The sequence below is a fragment of the Thunnus albacares genome, chromosome 2, assembly GCF_914725855.1.
Source record: "Thunnus albacares chromosome 2, fThuAlb1.1, whole genome shotgun sequence".
NCBI classification, from domain to species: domain Eukaryota; kingdom Metazoa; phylum Chordata; class Actinopteri; order Scombriformes; family Scombridae; genus Thunnus; species Thunnus albacares.
In genome coordinates, this window is record NC_058107.1 from 23,044,000 (window position 1) to 23,065,386 (window position 21,387).

Sequence of the window (21,387 nt, forward strand, 5' to 3'; positions counted from 1 at the left end):
GCATTCAACACTGGAGCTGAGAGCGTCAGAGCTCGGAGCAGGAAACACAGTCACTCTGCGTCACGCTGCTGTCCTCCACTTCCATCATCTCACGTCGATTCGACCAATGGTGTAATTTCATCGCTCACTCACTTGCTCGCTCACTCACTCACGGACAACCACGGTCCATAGGGCTGGTCCATGGCCGGTCAAGCCAAAAATACAAAGGGGGCTATGGGAAAAAATAAAATGTACAAGCATGATAAAACAAACTAAAGAGAAAACCGGTGGGTCTTGAGCTGCTTTTAAGTGTCCACAGATCTTAAGTCCAGTGGAAGGGATTACCAGAGTCCAAGGGCTACAACCTCAAAGGCACAATCTGCTTTTGTTTTATGTCTGGAGCTCTTATAGAAGAGTAAAAATTATTGGGCAGGGTTACGGTGGAAAACAAAATGGAGAGATCAAAAGCAAAATATGACAGGAAATGGAAGGTAAGGAGAGCAGAGGGAAGGGGATCAAGTTGAGAGAAAAAAGACTAAGTGACAACTATAAATTCACTAAGATAAGGTAGGAAAGAGGGTAAAGATGGTGGGGAGGGGGTGAAAAAAATGGAAAACATGACAGTAGAGAAAAGAGGGAAGTCAGACACTGTACATGAAGAGGAGCAGTGAAAGGCAGATGAAAGCAATACTGTTCAGTGATTTAAGTTTACTGCGTGTGTGTTTCTTGCCTCCAAGTATGTGCGTTTGGTCTTCACCACAGCACACAAGTAATCCAACGTGTGTGTCACATTGCTGACCTATAACTGCTCTTATCAGTAATGAGTGAAGAGAGATCCTCTCTGCCTCTTGGCTCCTTCTCCTCTCCTCTCCTTATCAAACTCTCAGTCTTTCCCTCTGTTCCTATTTTTTCTGCTGCCACTTGCTTCCCTTTCCCTCTATCATTTTTTTTTCTCTCCATCATTTTCTCTCCCCCTCCTGCTCCTCCCTATTTCCCAGCTTTCAGTACCAAACACCATATCTCTGGTCACATATTAATTTATTTGAGTAGCGGGTTAACATAATTAGGGGCCCAGAGTTTGATTGCAGCAGACGTGTGTGTGTGTGTGTGTATGTGTGTGTGTGTGTGTGTGTGCCTGTGTGCATGCCTGCTGGCTCTCAGCCCCTTTAGATATATTCTCAAAGGTCGAGACCAGATTAACATTTTAACTCAGGCGTCAAGAGACATTCCTCCCTCTCCTTCCCTCACTTCCTGACTCCTTGCTCTTTTTCTTTTTTTTTTTGCCATAGAAGTCATGTTTCGCTCCTCTAAAGTTCCCTCACTGTTTGATGATGCAGTCACACTGTGTTCATCACTATATTGCAAGTTAAGTGTATGCCATATTTTCTCTTTACTGTGGTGCCTTTTGCACATCGTTCCTTGCTTTCACCTTGAATGATTAATTCATAAGCGCTCCGATCCTCATTAGATATTCTGCAGCTCTAACCCTATCAAAGAAGCGAGTGCAGCTCTAAAATGGTCACACTTGCAGTGGATATTCTTTCTAATGGGAGAGTTCCTCTAAATATTCTATTCTGCACATTAGCCATTCACTACTTCTTCTTAGATAGAAGTATATATGGATTGCCGTATATGGCGATGGGCAAATAGTTTTGTTTTTTTTAGCATCAGTATTGTCAGAACTGTAGTTACAAAGCATGGTAATCTATTTAAGCTCTGTTTAATCTATTTATATCTATATATCTATTTATATATCTATTCATTTTAACTTCTCTCCCAGAAAAAAATCATGACAATTTGTTTAAACATGTAGTGAGGATGACAAATAAGTGAGAGGTTTACTTCCTTTCAAATGTCAGAGGATTTAATCTCATCTATAGGAAACCTCTTTTGACTTTGAAACACTGAATGCCTTTAAAGTTGTGTCTCTAAAAAGATTGTAGCTTACTGCTTTGTAGAGGACGGCAGCTGCAGTATGTTGGATTCACAACAGGTTAAACGGATTCCAGTGTGACCCAGTTTCACAGCAACAAAAGGTATCAAAGTGTCCATAGAAACTTTTCAAACCACTCCTGCAGCACGATCCACTCTGCTTTATGTTCCAAACACTCATATTTTCATCAAAGTATGCCTAAATTGACAGCCATTGTCACTGAGGTGGTACAAGGTTTACCTTATTGTTGTGGACCAACTTAAGCAGACGCAGTTGAATGCTTGTTGAAAGCAGGCATGCCATTTGATGTGTACGGTTTTCACCTATGTAGGACATCATAATATGCCGCATCTTCTGGTATTATATTTTTATTCTAGCCGCAGTGATTTTTGTGCTAATAACATGTTGTAATAACATTATTGTTGAACATAACATTGTCCTTAAGAGAGTCAAAAATACTTAGTAGCCTATTTGTCATCACCTATAGATTGGGTATGAGGCCATTTTACAGAAATCCTAAATTGAACTGGCATCTCCACTCCTCATCCTGTTGTCCTGGTCTTTGATCCTCCTCTCATCTGCCTCCATTCTCCTCTGTCCCTTTTCCAGACCTCCTACTGTCTTGGCGCCCTCACCAAGTGATGTTCTCCAGTTTACTGTCCTATCTCCTGCACTAATATTCGACTAATGCATTTTTTTCTATGTATGCGTGGTGTGTGAATTTATTATAAGCCTGCGTGTGTGTCTGATTGTATGTGTGTTTTGTGTATTGTGTGTTTGAGGATAAGATTGTAGTGCTGTATAGTGGCTGTGGTTTTAGCCCGTGCTATGTGTGTATAGCACAGGCCCTTTTCTTTGTGACTTTATTTACTTTTTTATATGTGGTGCACACACAAACACATAAAGGCAGTCACACCAATCTCTAATGTACTGTCACATGTAATCTCTTCGTAGTATTGGCTCTGTACATCATAAACGAGTTCAAGTACGCTTAGTCTCTTGAACACTCCTCTGAGAATCACAGCAATTCATGCGGCGGTATTGGGTCTCGCTTCTTTGTATGTGACTATTGTCTGTCTGTAGCCTATGTGTCAGTGATGTTTTCTAAATGGTAAAATGTTCACAGCTGATTTTTATTTTTGAACTGTGTCTTTTTCAGTCATTATTGTGCACTTTCAAATGTCTTTCTAGCACCATACACTGGAGCGAAATCATTATCTCCACCAAGACAGCTCGCACTCATTTTTGGTATTAGTCTTTTGTTATGCAAACATTTTCATTATCCACTAGTCACAAGTCAAAGAGTTCATCACAAACATATTCCTCTTTTTGCTGTTCTTTTTAGTCTCTGAAATGTGCTGTTCCTTGAGTCCACATACGGGGTTGTTGTGTTTATATATGTGCGTAGGTTTGTGTCCGCATTTACCCCTGATGTTTTGTGTACTCAGACTTCCTTTACGTGCCTCCATGCTCCCATTCATGTTTATCCATGTGCTTGTATTCATTTCTGTATTCCATGTTCATGTTGCACCTCACTCATCTCACTGCGCCATCTCTCTTGTGTCTTCTCTTATGTTTTTCCATCCATACATGTCTCCCTCCATTTGTCTGGAAGCAGTAAGCAGCATGGTATGACGGAAGAATTAAACAGGTATGGGTGTCTGGGTTGGGTCACACTGCAAACCTGGGTCTGAAATTTGGACTGTCTCCCAATCTTATTTGTTTTTATTACATTCCAGCTATATGTTTGATATCTTATCAGTTTTGTTACAAAGACCACCGTCGTAAAAATGAGTTATAAAACCCATATGATGCTCTAGCTCTCTTTTTTAGTATTCCATTATTTTTTGTAATTGATTGATCTAGCCTTACAGGCTGTTGACTATGTAATGGTCTATTCGCCCTCTAGGCAGAGATCAGCTCACAACTGGCCCAGGTTTGTATGTGCCATCTGCCATCTATCCATCTATCATTTATCTAACCATTCATTGCTTAGCCTGTTTCTCTCCCCAATCAAGACAGCTGAACATTTGATTTACCTTCGTTATGGCAAATGTGACCTCATGGGTGTATTCCAAAGCAATCTAATTCTATGTAGGTCTCAGTGCTCTCAAGTGGCTCTCTCATCCCTGCCAAGTCTCTCCTCCTCTCCTCTCCTCTCCTCTCTCCAATATGGAAATCCAATTCCAGCTGTACAGTCCAACATGTGGAAGACTACAGAAAAAGAGGAGAAAGAAAAAGATGACATTGATGGATTATAGAACGACAGCCACTTGAGAATGTTGAGACACTACTTTTAATATTCATTGACTTGAGCAATGATTTGAGTGGGTAGTTTCTACAAGTAACAGAAAAAAGAAATCATAAAAACAGAAAAAAAAATCATATAATGGTCTAATTCTCTCTTTGACAAGTTCCACACTAATACATTTCAATTGAAAAATGTTTTTTTTTTTGTTTTTTTTTTTAGCTTAAAAGATTTCCCGATACATTTATTAACTCAGACACCAGCTTCATCACCTGTCTCTAATAATACCATGTGAAAATTATACTTTGGTCATCTGATTATTAATGTACTTGAAATACCCTTAATAATCAGCATTTATCATTTATTTTTTATTTCTAATCAGTATTTATTATTTGTTGTCCTCCGTACATGATTTTCTTTTTATTTATAAAAATCAATCTGCTTGACTCAGCAGTGATTTGCATGCCATAACTACCTGTCTACAGGTAATTCATACTGAGTGAAGTCACACGTTGGCCATTTTGAGTAATGGCAGGTGATTTGCATAGCTGTGATTACATTGTGGCAGAGTTGCGTGTCATATCTCATCTCAAGTCAAATTTGTCACTATATCTAAATCTAAATCTGCCGTTGAACTGCACTCCACACATCATGCACAATTTATTAACGCATCTGACGTACCTGAACACATTTATTAATCAAAAGAATTACGTTTTGTTCCTGGAGATGTGGACATATTGTTCCACGGTATCACTGTTTTCCCTTTCGGTGTGACTCAGCTATCATCTACCATCTAGTTATTTTGGGCTGATGATGCTGTGTTTGTAATGAATGTCACACTGTTTACAGAGGTACAATGTAAAGGTCATTGTGTGGCTCTTATATAAAGCAACAGTTTCTCAATACAGCTCACCAAGTAGCACCTTAAGTTCAGTATTTCACTAAAGCTGGTCTTCCGGTATATTTGGAGCCATTTTGATAATTTCATCAGCTGAACAAGACTGTGTTTGACAACATGCTCAGGCAGATGACAGCGTCCTCTTTATACATTACCCTATATTGGAGGAAATTGTCCGAGTGAGTCTGATGTGAATTTTTAATTGGCCAGTCAAGACACAGAACAATGCTGGGCAAATGATCTAATGAGGAGAAAGCATGGAGGATTGTTATCGTAATCGGTTTGGAGCTGCGTGAATGTGCCTCTGATTGGTGTCTCCATACTGAATATATCAACACTGAGAAGAAGAACATGCCACTCAGTTTGTGTCATGTGTGTTTGACATGATGAAAGTTACTATAGAAAAGTTTTTATTTGCCCTCAGCTTATGATGTGACATGTTTTTGCACTGTTGATGATCAGATAAACAAAAATAATCTGTAGCTGACTGTATGAGACAAATGCAGAAGACAGCAGAACAATGTGAATCACCAGACACCTAGATGATGGTGGTCAGCTTTCAGGCAATAAGAAAGCCAGTTAGATGTACTCTGAAATTAGAGCAGGAGCATTCAGTCCTGTCCTTTAGAATTACAGAGGATCAGAGGGAGATAAAAACTGAGGGCACACAATATTAAGTTGAGAGTGCTGTGGCCCTCAAAGCCCTTAGATTCCCCTAACTCTCCGTGTCCGCCCGCCGCTGCTACCGAGTTCACTGGCTGATTGATTTGTTCTGGTCATATGAGGATACATCTGTTCAGTCAGACTGTTTTTAGAAATGAAAAACTGATGGATTGATTGATTCATCTCTAGTATTAGAGGACAGCGCAATGGACTTTGACCAGATAATTTCATGAGCGGATATTGAAAGGTGTACCTGTGTGTCATGTTGATGCATCCGAATGTGCATGTGTTACTAAGCATCTGTATATTTTCCTTGTGTGGAGATGTGTATGTGTGTTTAATGGTGTCCAAATTTGGGAATGTGTGTGAGTGTGAAAGTGGGAGAACAGCTGGTGTGTCTCAGTATGTGGGGATCTCAAGGGGAAAAGACTTAAGATTATCCTTAGAGCACAACAGGAAGCTACTTAAAGTCTCCTTGAAACTAACCAAGCACTTCCTTTAGCTACAGTATACTTTCCTGGGCTTGAGGAATTCAGGCTGTGCCTCAGCCTCAGGTTCTCTCTGTATTTGGTTATTTATTCCAGTTGTGGACATTCTAGTTTGGCTGGGCAGTTGAAATTATTTTATAATTTTAATAATTTATTCATAGCATTATATGGCAAAATATGCTCATTTTAGAAGATTTATGCTACATGCACTTGGAAATGTTTTGGCAACATTAAGTAACAGCCAGACATTTCATACAAAAGCAAACGAAGAACAGAGCTGATTTGTATCTAGCTAGGCAACGTGAGTGTGTCTGCATGATGATGTGTTTGCTTACGGGCAGAATAAAATAAATAGAGTGTCTTGTAGCGCAGTGTGTTCTCTTTGGTAGCATAACAGGCACATACATGTTAAATATTGTCTCTCTGAACTCTTCCTCTCCCTCTCTTGTGCACGCCTGCTCATTCCTTCATTACTGTGGTAGAGCAGGTCTTTATTAATGAAGGGACATCTGTTTCATTAAAGCAGAAAGATGCCTGGGAGTGAGAGGGATGGAGGGGGTCTAAAGAGGAGGACATGCAGGGAGCAAGAATGAGGGAGGGCCAGACCTGGAGAGATGGTGGGTGGGGGCAGGGGTGTTAAGGCGGAGTGAGGAAAAAATGAAAGGGAACAGAAGAAAAAGTGAGGAAGAGATGCCAGACATTTAGACAGGAAATGTCCTCATAAAGATTGATACAGTGTAGAAATGGGGACTGCCCTCACACGCATACAGTTACATGTAAACATCACATGTTTCTTCATATAAAAAAAAGCTACCACAGCGATAAATTCCCTTACAAACTTATGCTGCACTGAGCCCGTATGAAGAAGTAAAGCACTTCATTAATCATAATTATGGGATGTAGCAGGGAGGATTAGTGAAAATAGTGCCAGCAAGTAGCCACTTTCATGGCGAATATAATAGAATAAAATAAAATAGAATAGAGTGATTTCAGGTGTGTCACAAATTTCTTAGGAACCTCAGTTTATAATTGCCTGTGCAGAAATTAGAGCCATGATTTAACGAACAGGCAGCAAAAATAAGACAATTCTGTAAAACTTTGTTTAAATATATTAGTGTAAAGTGGTAAATCATTATCGCCTCTCTTTTAAGTTAACAGTCGTAAAGAACAGTGCAAAGCTCTGGGTCATGTGCACAAGGTCATTGAGGTGGAAAAGAAATCAGGCTATATTCAGCCAGCAACACATATTTACTGATATGTTTACATGTGTCCAAAAGGGACACATGAACAACAAGAAGAGAACAATTTAATGAGCAAAAATTGCCCACATGCGTTGAATTTGATGGCGACAGCCAATTTGTACATGTAAAGCTGTTCACGCCTGTGGGCCTCCATTGTGGCAGAGGATGTGTGTGTTACATTTCCTGAAATAAGCAAATAATTGTGGCATCTACAATAATAAGGATGTGCAGTGAAATAAGATATAATAATCATAAAATAAGATACAAAAAAATAAAGAAGGTTAGGGTAGAGAGCATATCAAATGTGAAACGTCAACATAGAAAAAGGAACTAAGTGGAATAGGTGTGAAATAGTACATTTTAATTGTCCTTTTTTTCAACCACAAATGGGTGATTTAAGAACATGGTGACATACTGTATATGGTAGGAAACAAGGAGAGCAGAAAACAACAGAAAGGAGCAGTAGAAAAGAACGGGGATGCTTAGAAGAGAAAACAAGGTGGAACTTGAATCAAATAAAATGAAAGACAAAGAAACAAAGTAATACTGAAGCAGAGAAAGGAGCGATATAGGTGTTGTGCAGTGTTGAGGTCAGCTATGGACCACACACACACACACACACATGCACACTCAATGGCCAAGGTCAGACAGAGTCACAGTAGGATCACAAGATCCCTACAGAGGACCATGTTATAACTGACAACTATAATTAGACTAATTAGAGCAACAAAACCATCAGCGCAGTGGGTAATGACCTGGGCAGGCCAGCAAGGGTGATGGATGGATGGATGGATGAGAGCGAGAGCAAAGCAGGTAGGCAAAGGGTATTAATTAGGGTAAGGCAAAGGGGAATGATGGATGGATAAGTGTGAGAGTAGTAGAGAGATTCAGATAGATAGACAGCATTTATGAGCAGGGTCATGGGGAGAGGGAGGATAGAGGTGTTGATGCGAGACCCAGGCAAGTTAGCTCTCAGACACCTTTGATCTGTCAATCTTCAAGCACCTGTTGTGTGTTACAGCTCCTGGTGTTTTTTGTTTTGGCCCTGGCTCAACTTCAGGCTTTGACACACACATGAACACGCTCAGTCAAAAATCCTGTGTGTGTTAACGTGTGTGGGGATGAAATCTAATGTATCTAATATCATACATGTGTTAATTGCACTGGCACTCAACTCAGCGAAGACAGAGATTGATTAAAGTTTAATGTTCACAGACCTCCACTACTACTAATTTTTCTTTTTTGATGTTTTTGATAAGGTGATGCTTTTTTGAATTGATAAATTACATTTTGTGTCCTCTGTCCCTACTTACTTACACATTAGTCATATCCAATTAAGATGACATGGGTCAAAGTGAGTCTTCAAACTATAAATGTTAAATTAAGTCTATTAGCATGGACTTATAAACCATCTTTTAACCAATTAACAATTTTAATAATTGATTGTTTATGAATGCTGAACATTCTCTGGTTCCAGCTTCTCTTCTTTTTAGTTTTTTGTGTTGCAGTGCTACAGAACTACAAGTACTTATATGTATACTTTACATATTGTATACAATACACATGCAGCTTGTGTAATTTTTAGGAAGCACACTGTTTTCAGTTTATGCCAGTATGATAAATATCATTATATACTGTATTGATATTAATGGTGGCAGTTTTGGAAAGCACCCTCTCGCCAATCTGTATCCTCCCAAACTCTGCGAGCCTGTCGACTCAACCGCTGATTAACTTACTCACCCACACACTCAACCAATTCACTCGCCCACACAGTCACTTCATATGGAATTAAATGTCTTAGAAGCAAAGTACATGAAAGAGTTTGACATGTGAGTGAAAGCCTGTGACACACACACAGGGGAGAAGAAATGGGGGGAATAGAAAGAATTGTGAAATAGAGTGCAAGAGACGGAGAGAAGTAAGAGGTATAATTTTTTACACAGGATTATGTTCATCATTTAATAAATGGCAGGTACAGCAGAGTGCACCAGTTGACCTTTATTTGAGTGCATATGTACAGGCATATATTCCAAGATGTAAAGGCCTTTCATGGATAGAGCATTAAAAGTGAATCTGACATGAGTGCTCCAGAGCAGCTGAAATGTCACAAGTAGGTACTGATGTTATAATTATAGCACAAAGTTGATAAAAATATATCGCAGTCTTAGTGTAACATGCATTCAGATGATTTATGAATAGACTGTACCATATTCTTACACATTCACATACATTACATACCCGCCCACATACATAAAATGATGCTATATGCAGACAACATCTTCCATTTAAGTCTGAAAGAAAATAGTTTTGTGTCCAAATTGAAGAAGGGGGGAAAAAGCAGAGTCTTACACAGATCCTGAAACAGACAGTTGCTCCGGTTAAAGAATTGATGTCAAGCTGCTTTGCATCATTTTCTGAAAATGCAACACAAGGTCGTTTAATAATTCTGTCTCACTCCTTTTGAACTCTTTCTCTCTGTCAGTTTGAGGGGGAGGTTTTAGGTTTTTGTCTCTTTAGGCTTTTTCAATTAGGTGGCTATGCACTCAGCTGCCCAAGCAGCCGGGGCCTTGGTGAGCTTGCTAACAGGCACGTTGATCTGTTTGAATCTTCTCCTAGTTTTCTCATGAAAATTCTGCTGGCTTTGACCTTGACTGCCATTTGTAATCTGGGAGTCCTTTTTCTTTTGATGCAACAGCTTTGATGTATGAATGTACTAAAGCAACAAGAGAGAAAGAAGATTTAAAATCTGCTGACAACAACTTTCTTTCAAAAGAGAGCTCATTTGAGAGCAGGTTTTTGTGTTTTGAGAGGAGGTAAATCTACACTTAAGCCTTAAATCAATTTGACGACACACTTAATGATTGAGGGAGATATGACAGGTTGCACAGAAATCTTGCCTATTGCAGCCTTAGTCCATCTCATTCAGTATTCATAAAATAATCACCAGTGTTACAGTTAAATGGAAGTACATCACTGGGTCAGTACTGTAAGTGCTGTAGAGATTGATAGGTATTGATAGGTATTAGTGCAACAAAGTATTGATGCTTCCCCACTTAAGATGATCTTTAATTTTGCATGTCTCTGGTCTTTTTCATTTGACTCTAAGTCACAGGATTTATACTTCAATGAGGCAGTTCAGTCCTTCTTGGTTTGCATTGGCTACTGTGAGTCTTTAGACAAGCTCATTAAACTCTCTACTAAATGGACCTCAACAGCTTTAATGTGTTTTTCATTGTTCCATAATGGATGAAAAATTATGCAAAAGGTCAGATCATCACTGTTATTCGTTGTAAAAAGTAATCATGACTGCCAGATAACTGCCCTTTTAAGAGCTATATTGCATATGTTATTAACATCATTCTACGCCTTAATTAATAACCAACTTCAAAAAAAAACTCTGAAGAAATGATCACTTTGATGTCATGAAAGATGACTTTTTTCTGTTATTAAATATAGATACAGAAAACACACATTTGAGATATAATTTCATTTTTGATTCTTTTTTAAGCTGAGGAACGGATGGTAAACTCTTCATTATACAGTCAATGTATGTACTGTGCATGTTAAATAAAGCTCATTATGATAAGGTCTTGCACTTAAAGACATGAGATAGTGCCTCATATTTAAATAGAGAAAGGCTCTACTCAGCAGTTTGTTGGGAAAGATTATGTAAAAGAGACATATATTTGGAAAGGATTTGTGTGAATGAGTAGTAAGTGTCTCGATGCAAGAAGAAGAAGAAGTAGAAGGAAATAGACTGAGTTCAGAAAATAACTAGAAGAGTGCAGATCTCCTCCAGGTGTGTAGTCAAGATGGCAGCGAAGACAACAAATACGGGGATTTATTCATCTCAATTCGCGCCTAACATAAGATCATCATAACATATCGGGTATGGAATTAAGAAAGAAACTTTTCTGTGGACTTTTCTGCCACGACAAACCACTCTGGTTCACTGATGTACTATATACACATACACATGTGATAACACGTATGATGTTTTCCTTTTCTTAAGCCATAATGTGACCTGTAACAGACTAGGTAAACCTTGTTTTAGCTTAGCCAATTGCTGGAAATGCCTTCTTCAATGTCATAATGCATATAGTAAAAAGGCAAGGACTGCTAAAAAGACGTAAATCTAAGCTGTATGGAATTTTATTTATCTTATCTTATATTTATATAAATATTTATATATTATATAAATATACAAAACAACCCACTCTCAAGGTACTGAAATTTTGCACTGATTGATCTAACATGGCAACAAAGTGTGATTGGTTGTCCCTAGCAGAAACAAGATTCCAAACTGAAGCAGTTGTTGATCACTTGTGGCCCCTACCTGCTGGTTCAGAGGAAAGAGGAGTCAGCAGACAATGGTGTTATGAAATAGGTTTTTCAAAAATTGTGAATCACCTCAACCACTAGAGGTCCTTGAGCATACAGTCATAAATGTGCACAAAAATATTAGACTAATGGGTCCAGTAGTGTGCCAGATTAGCTTCAGACAGATACACATATGACTAAATACGTTATCCCCTCTGGGCTTATGCCTGGCGAAGATAATTATCTTCTCACACTTTTCTTTGGGTAATAACAAGTAAGAGACAGTCTATATCTTATTGCTTCCAGGCATCAATCAGCCTTTTTAAGCCTTATTCAGAAATGACACTCTTGATAGAGCACAGACATCATGGAAGTTTGTTTCAGGAGCTGAGGTCACACACACAGAGACACACAGACACACTTTCACACATACAAATAACTTTCAGTGACCATGATCTTATAAACTGGGCTTCTAAGTCATCTGATCTCTCTTCTCTCAGTATAAATAAAAAAGAACACACTAAATAAGGATTATATGTAGGTAGAATTACAACAATCTTGGCAATTTTAAAGAAGTTCTATTGGCCAAAGTTGAAAACTGGTTAAATGTCATTCCCATAATTCTTTGCAGTGGATTCCATGTGTTAACTCTTTATTCACAGTTTTTAAAAAGCTCAAAAAGACATGAGCCTGCAAAGTGGTTACACCTGCCAGGCACATTTACTAAGTCTCCCACAGAAAGAGTAGCACCAGGCTGCCGACATCCCGTAGGTAATTTAGGACATACACTTTGTCAGGAAGTAAGAGAATTTAGGACACATATTTAGAAGGAGCTGGAGAATTGGGACAGAGACAGAAAATTTTCCGAGTTGCCATGGGCACCAACGGAAAGGAAGCTGGAGTCACATTCGTGTAAGCATACACTGCTTGTAAAATTCTCCAGGGCACGTAACCTGAAGGCCCTTAGTAATACTTCCTCCAGCAAGCACTGGAAGGCGCTATTTTTTGTGTATGGTTCACACAAAACCGATAATAGTAGAGGCCATACACTGTATTATTATATGACATCACTGTTCATTCAGTGTTAATTCACTGCAATTTGTATGTGGAAGGGGATGTTACTTAAAATGTTGGCTCTGGTACTTTCTGTGTGGAGTTGTTCTGCTCATGTAGGTTTTTTTTGTAGGTGTGTATAAAAGAAAGAGGAAAGTCCACACACTTTAGCTCCCTTTTTCCTTAGATGCAGTTCAATGGGACATCCACAAGTGACGTTTCAGTTTTTTTGTAGGTCCAATGATAGACTCCTGAATTTGAGAGTCTGAATTTGATAGTAATATGAGTGTGCTTTTCTGAATGTAAGCCGCATGATGGATTGATAGATGAAAAGGATGAAAGAAAGGGAAAAGTGTGTAGAGACAGCAAGTGAAGGCAGCAAGTGAAAGGATGGTGTGTGTGTTTCTGTAAGAAACAGAGAGACAGAGAGTGATGACTGACACAAGTTGTGGGATTAAATGGGGTCTGTCATCATGTCAATGGAGGTTTTAAAAGCATATTTTAAGGTCCTGAACACCAGTGGCACACCCACACATGTGATTTCAGTTATTTTGGCTGATTAGAGGTCTGCTCAGGTCTGTCAGCATGCACAGACTGCAATGAGTTACTTTCTGTTTTATATTCGTTCTTAATTTAGATTTAATTTGTATAGATTTGTTTTACTTTTACATGAAATCGTCTTTTGTTTATTAATGTCAAGAAATGCCTAATTACAGCTAATGTGATTCAGTTTTGTAAACAATAACACACAAAAAAGTCCAAAGGGGATGAGTACTTTTTATAGTCACCGTATGTGTGTGCGTACAAGTGCATGTGAGATTCTGCAGGCGAAGATGAAAGGCCATTTGCCTTTGAAGAGAGGCCCATATCAGAGCTCTACACTGCTCTACATACTGCTTGAAAACCCCAATCCTTTTTTTTGTCATTTTAAAAATGTATTTTGAAACTTGGTTTTATTTCATTTTTATTCTATTTTTGGAGTGACATGATGTCGTGTTTCATTGTCTTGCCACACGTTGTGTCTGTCACGTTAGCCTTTTTTTTTCCCCATGATGAGATATTTCACATTAATACTTAATGCATTCATTCTGACATGTTGGTGCTACAGTTTGACTGTTTGAGTTTTCTCATTTTCCTATTTCTGTTGTGAAAAATGTAAGCAGGTCCTTTCAGTCAAGTAACAGATTTTATATTGCCCTAAAGAGTTGTAAGAAACAGAAAAGCTATTCATATTATTATCCTCTTTATCCCACTTCACTGCACAGACATCTCTAAGAATTACATTTCAATAAGTTTGAAAAAATTATAAGTGGAATACAAAAATCATATTTCCCTACTTCACTCTGTGGCTAATGAAATCTAGCAAATATCGCAATGAGGTTTTAGAGCAACATCAAATAGCATGTTTGCTGAGAACACAAAATGAGAAAACATTCAGCTCCAACAGCCGCTTCCACACTTTAAAGTAATCATATCACTGTACAGCTGCACAGATGCACACCCATACAGTCAAATACACATGGGGACACACACTCCAACACAATAAACCATGTTCCTAGCTATTAAAAAAGCAATTAGTTTGAGCTTCATCTTTGAGAATAAAAGAAAAGGCCATGGGAGTTATTATCATAGATCAGGAAGTATGGAGGAGGATGCAAAGGAGAGAGGAGAAAGTATACAGTAGACTTCATACAATTGAATTCATGTGTAATATGCTGTCGTTCCTGTGTGTATGCAGAAAGAGACAGAGGGAGGATCCAAACAGGTGTGCTTGAGTCGGTGGAAAGAACTGGTGGGATGCCAGTAGAGGGAACACATGAGATGCAAGACATATATTTAATTCACATGAAAAATACAGCACCCAGACACAGAACATGACAAATTGCCTGTTATTGCTTAAACCAGCTTAAACCAGTTTCCCCCCAGCCTTTGTACTGAAAATAGAAAGTTTTTTATTATTATTCATTGCTCTGTTGATTACTTTTAAGATACAGCTAATAATCAAGATTGTATTTCTTCCTTTTATTACACACCAGTGCCTTATTTACAATCTCAAGATGGCTAAATGTCAAAGGTTGCAACAAGTCCTTCAAATTAAGCAACAAATTACGTTGGTTGTAACTGCCCTTTCAAACAACACCAAAACTGTTACAAATCACTGTTGAAAAATAAATCTTTAGTCTATCTACCTCGACCTCTGTGAGCAGACTTTGTTGCTCCATAATAATGTCAACTGACTTATTCCCTTGCTCCCAATATACAAGAGTCATAATTCCTACAGCCGTTAAAGGGCTTTGTCACTTGAATGTAAACATAATGCCGTTTTTGGGCATTTGCTCAAACGACTGATTCAGTCTGTTCATTTTTCTTCGAGACATTCTCAAGACTGGGTTACATAAAAACTTGAGATGATGGTCACACTCAGAAATGTCACACCAGTTAGTTCAATTAACTGAGATTAATTGAGAATTTAGTTAATTTTAGTTTATTAAGAAAAAATAATTAACATACAATGTATTTTTTCATCTGTCAGCTCATCCATCCCTACCTGTAATGTGGGTACAACTGAAACTGGGTAGGGTACAAAGTGAACTCCATTATAAATCCCAGATTTTATTTTTAAAATTTGCAGCCATGGATACTATCCAGAAATAATTTTAGTTTTATTTTCTTATAAACACTTCTCCTCATGAAACAAGTAAGAATTAATTTGTGTAGAGCAAATGTAGCAGGACATAGCCCACACCTTGTTATTTTTGTTTGTATTTGTCTGCAGTTAAACTCACAGTTTGCACTCAACACTTAAAAACCCATTTTCTACAAATCATACACAGAATTTACCCTCTCTTCTAATGATAAGAACACAGTGCGGGTGAAAAAAGTTCACACAGAACTGAACTGTATGTGTGAATCCCAAGTTTACAGCTACGAATCAAATCTATGAGTACAAATCAAACCTACAGGTACAAATACTTTTGTCTCACATTTGTTGCTTCCTCCTGAATAACCAATGGGGATGCTCTGAAATGCTGGGGGCGTGTCCGCTGAAGGCGCTGAAAACACGCCCCAACTGAACAGTCTCTGAACTTAACAACGCACATTATAAAAATACTCAATTTAAAAGAGGCCTTGTTTTTTAGGTGTAGGACAAGCAACATGGATGATATTTTAAAAATAAAGTAACATTAGGAGCCACTGTTTAATTCAGCACCCATTTTGTAGGGAAATGTGGACTTATTTTAGTAAAAATGTAACGTGTTGTAGTTAACAGGTGATCCATCACCAATCATTGCCATGTTAAATTATCTTTTTTTTTTTCAATGGAGTTTGGCTTTAATGTTTCTCTGTTGAAGAGTCTTCTGGCGGCTTAGTTTTGGCCATCACCCTTGAAGCAATAGTCTCTCACGTCGTGCTTTTTGGTGAAGTGCTGCCCGGTAAATGCTCTCCCTCCGCCCGGGACCTCCCAACTAATCAGCTGGTGCTGAAGCTTCTGGCGGCTCTACCCATCAACAGACGCTTCAGCTGGGTTTGAAATAACTTGGCTAGTAACTTCGGTAGTTTTACAAACTTTCATCAGAGACAACTGGGATTCATGGATAATCCGCTGTTACTGGTGAATGGGGCCATTTTCAGTCAACGTTAGGAGTTATTTCAAACCCAACTGAAGTTTCCATTGACGGGTAGAGTCAGTGTTAAAGCGGCACCGACCCTAATTTTATTCCAAAGTTTTAAACATGAAATGCAATAGAACATTCTTCCTCGATCTGCATATCCCCATCTAGCACATGAAAGCCAATTACATGACTCTCATTAACTCAAAGACGTCCCCTTTGAACATGGTTAATCATGCATGGAGTGCCAAGAGGAAAGAGATTAGGAAGCATGAACACACACATACAGAAACATGTCACGGCGCCGGGGATTGTTTATTTAAAGGACACGAGATTTTGATTTAGAGGATGGTAGCTGTGGTGCTATTACTGCTATTAAGCAACAAGACCCTTTGCTCCTTACTTCTGCTGTGTGTGTATTCAGTATTTTCCATCTCTGCACGTTGGATGATCCTGCTATTTTGGTTGTGCATGGTGTGTGGCACCCCGGGCATAAATTTACCCTTTGCTTTGCTTGTAGGTCGTACAACAATATGATGTCAAATAATACATGGTCCTGTGACGTCTGTGTGTGTCGCTCACCAACACATGTTAGTATGAAGCCAGATGACTAGAAGGGACAGTGGTTCATTAAACACACAGGGCATCAAGATCACATACACACAACTTCAATATACAGCAGAGAGCATATTAAATCAAGCACGCATCCAGTATAACACTCACCCAGACACACATCAAGACGTCTCGCACTCTTACACACATGCCAGAGGAAACAAAGACACACACTTTCAGCACAGGGTGGTCTAACTGGGCCTCTGGTGGTTCAGGACAGATTCAGGACACTTTGGGTTCATTAGTCAAACCAAAGTAGGACAGACACCTTTAGAACTTCTCTTCTCTTCTCTTCTCTTCTCTTCTCTTCTCTTCTCTTCTCTTCTCTTCTCTTCTCTTCTCTTCTCTTCTCTTCTCTTCTCTTCTCTTCTCTTCTCTTCTCTTCTCTTCTCTCCTCCCTTCATTTCTCGTCTCCACTCTTCTCTTTCATCCTCTTCTCTCTCTCTTCTCTTGACCTCTTCCTTTTTTCCCTCCTCTCCTCCTCTCATCTGTATGATCTTTTCCCTTCTTTTTTCAAAGTTTCCTTTTCATCTGCTGGAAACATAGGACCATCTGTAGCAGTTCTAGCCCTCTCTTTGTTCTCACCATCTCCATCCCCCTCTGATATCTGTTTCTCTCTCTCTCTCTTTCTCATTCACTTTCTCTCACTGTCTGTGAGATACACTAGTGTGGACACAGATACAAGCTGTGAGTTTGATCTGAGACAATTTGCTGCAACAATAATGAAAGCATAAACTCACATGAATATTGATGAGCTATTCTTTTGGAATCTGCACATTCCGGATGGCCTAGAGGCAAAATAGTAAGACACACACACACACACACACACACACACACACACACACACACAAAGAAGGAATATTTCACTGACAAATATTGCAAATGAATATTCAGTGATAACACGAAATCCGAAATTTTCAAGGTTTCTCATGTTTTCCCCCTCCGAGCAAGGCCCTTACATACATGCATACACACTCACACATGCTTTTGTTGAGGTGTTTGTTTCTTTGTGTTGATTACATGTGGCCCCCAGCAGGGGAAAAAGACATGTATGCACGGCAGAATCATATTCATGGAGATTTGTGGATAAGTCTGAGCATTAATGTCCCTTCTCTCTGTGTGTGTCTGTCATGCTAGTAAAAGCTGACATGTCTCATGGTGACTGTGTGTGCGCCTGTGTGTACTTGTGTGTGGGTGGGCAAAGTTGATCCACAGTATTTTGTGAAATCAGAAAACCCTAGATCATGTTCAGAAGAATTTCATTCTTATTTAATAACTCTTTCCCCTCATGTGACCAGCTAATTTGAATTTGTTTGTGTTTGGATGTCTGTAGAGTCTCAAAGTGGGAGGTGGTGTTTCCGCTTCCCCTGATTATGGAAGTAAAAGTCCCCAGTCTCATTTTTCTCATAGACAATATTACATGACTCACAGTTGGAGCACCTCAACACCGTGTCTACACAGAAATCGTAGCAAGAGCAACACGTTTAGCTGCTAACCCTAACCTTGACCTTGATGGCCATTGATAGTTCAAGCACTCTCTCTGCTAGGGGGCTGTTTTTGCCTTCACATACCAACTTTTTAAAGCATTTTTTAAACTCCAGGGCAGTCTCATCAAAAATCAAATGTGTTTCTGATTTGTTTTCATGAAAGATGATAAACTCAGACTGAGCAAAATAAAAGTGTTTACACACAGTGTGTATTTAATAACCTCATAAACTGAGAGGCGGTCGACCTTAGTAAAAATGTTAGATGTGATTTTTCTGTTATTCTGTCCCTGCCCTCAGAACTTCACTAGCAATGTCAAGAACTTTTAGAAATAATGCAGCTGAAACCTTCATAAACTATTGTGGCTCTGCTTGATTGTGTATGTGTGTCAGTGTCTTTGTGTATTCCTCTACAGTTCTCTTTCCTCAGCGTTTTTCTAGGATAAAATGAGGATAATTAATCATAGAATTAATCTTTTCTTTTTATCCTTGTCCTTCCATTCTTTTCTCATTCTTTCTCTTACATCAATAATGTTGTATGCACATGAACCTATTCTCTTTCATGTTCTTTATTGTCCTCTCTTTGTGTTGTCCCTCTGCCTCTTTCCTCATTCTGTCTTCTCTTTACTGCTGTTTCTCCTCTTGTTTCTTAAGTAAGGATACAGACAAATAGACAGTCTGTGCTTGACCTTCAAGGCACTCAGTTACTCAGAGATGTGAGACTTGACACTTTCAGGTGGATAATACATATCCAAAACATACCCACATACCAGTGCATGCATGCACACGTGTACATACAGTATACACACATAGTCAGTACATCCTTCATCCTCCTCAGTCTCCTCCCTGCCTCTCTCTTCCTGTCAGTGTAACTATGGTTTATTTGTGAGCTTACTGTATAATAACATTTACCTTGCGAGGCAGCTGGATTTGCGAGGTCACGCTTGTATCTGAAGCACTGGTGGTTCGGACCAATCAGCGTTGCAAACGCAGCTGCCTCGCAAGGTAATCAGTGACGGTGATCAACAGATGGTTCATCCAATCACCTGCCAATTATTTTTTGCCTGCCCTTTTCCAAACAGTTTCTACCGACAACTTCTCAGTTGGTTATGGTTATGGTTATGGTTAACAAACCATCTAGCGCATCAGGTTATAATAACATAAGTAATCATTTATTTTACATATTAGACAGCAATTAATCACTAGTTTATGAATTGACTGATTGATGAATTGTTTCACACAGTTTTGTTAGGTGCTCACTTCTGACTGCGGGATTTATGATTTCTGCTTCAATATGGTTGAGTTACATTTTTGAACCAGATATGATCCCTTGAATCATTTTGAGACAGACTGTTCCCAGTCTCATTTTCACTTGCTATTTTTACTTTTGGGTGAATGGAGCACAATTTGTGTTCAGAAATTATTCAGCTGTTGTTTCGCTCAGATTTGTATTTGCAGCTGCTGTACTGTGACTCCCTGCAGATAATCTTCCCAGTGAGGTTGGTTGGTCTGTGGCCACCCCTAACTGCTACCCATTGGGCAGTGATTTAAATACTGCCTTTTAATGTATCTGCTGATAACAAGGCTAAAAATGGGACACAGCGCCGAAACAATGACAATACAAATGTAGGATGTAGGCTAATGATCTCTGTGGCTGTTATATGAGAAAAGATTCAATTATTCAGAACAAAAATAGTTCATTAAAACATAATTAGAACAAAATAACTCATTTTCCTTGTCCAACCTCATTTGGAAAATGTGTCTCATTTGGAAAAATTATGTCTTTCTGGAATCCTTCCAGGAGCTGTGCAATTGTGTTCAGCTTATCCTAGCAGAGTTTACGTTTATAGACACAAAATTCTAGCATGAATCTTTGCTCAAAAAGATAGCTGGATTTAATAATTTATGCTCATGATGGTTTGATTGGATTCTTACTTTCCTCAGTGAATCGATTTTTGGTTTTGTGCAAGTGCAGGCTGGGCTGCAATGGATACTCAGTATATGTCGCTCTGTAGCTGACTCCTTAAACCATTGAAGAGTCGCCGACAAGTATATATAATTGTATGCGCATGTGTATTTGTGTTTGTTGCATAAGATCTCAATTGTCTCTGATGTCAGTTCCTTATGACAGCTGCACAGGACCACCTGTCAGTGAACTTCAACAGCTTTGTTTGTTTTGTGTTTTTGGGATTTTCCATTTACACAGATAATGTGATTGACCGCCCAAACAATAAGCGTACACTGCTCCGCCTGTAATTTTTACATTCATGTCCACCCATGTAATGAAACAGAATATGAAGTATTAGCCAATGCCTAAAAGTAAATATATAAATGTTTGACAAGTATCCACATAAGCACTACAAACCTGTATGTAGACTCAGTACCCAGTCAAACCTTGTATTGTTGTTTTGCATCAGGTGCCATCCATTCATCAATGAATGTTTCCAATAGGCATCTTTTTCTTGATTTTCAAGCACAGTAAAAATGTCAGAATCTTTGTGGGCAGAGCTCAGCACTGTGGCTGCATCTATACCAGGCTTTGATGTCAAAAAATATAGTACAAAAGAAAAAGTTACAAATTTCTCATATAAGAATTGGACAATGTAGGAATTCCTGATAAAAACCATTTAAAGTGAAAATATACAGTACGCTGTATGTGACATACGTTAGTAGAAACTAAATGCACACAATTAAATGCAATTTCTACTGACTAAAACACTGAGGGACTGAATGTATTGCAGCAGCTGATAGCACCATGAATTGGCCATCATTTGCAACAGCTATGTGCTATGCTATTAGCACTGGTCTTTGTGAAATGGACTGTTTTTGCAGTGAGGCTCATTTGCATAGAAAGGGG

General features: G+C 38.8%; 1 protein-coding gene across 4 annotated transcripts in view; it reads left to right on the plus strand.

The window, feature by feature from the left end:
* ccser1 (coiled-coil serine-rich protein 1) overlaps nucleotides 1-21,387 on the plus strand; it is a 122,294-nt gene that overhangs the window by 81,427 nt on the left and 19,480 nt on the right. Inside the window, exon 11 of one of the 4 annotated variants that reach the window (XM_044373884.1) lies at nucleotides 3,531-3,563. The exons of the other annotated variants lie outside the window; for them this stretch is intronic. Coding sequence (XP_044229819.1) covers nucleotides 3,531-3,533 — 3 coding nt within the window. The 3' untranslated portion in view covers nucleotides 3,534-3,563. The remainder of the gene's footprint in view (nucleotides 1-3,530; nucleotides 3,564-21,387) is intronic. 4 annotated transcript variants of the gene reach the window in all.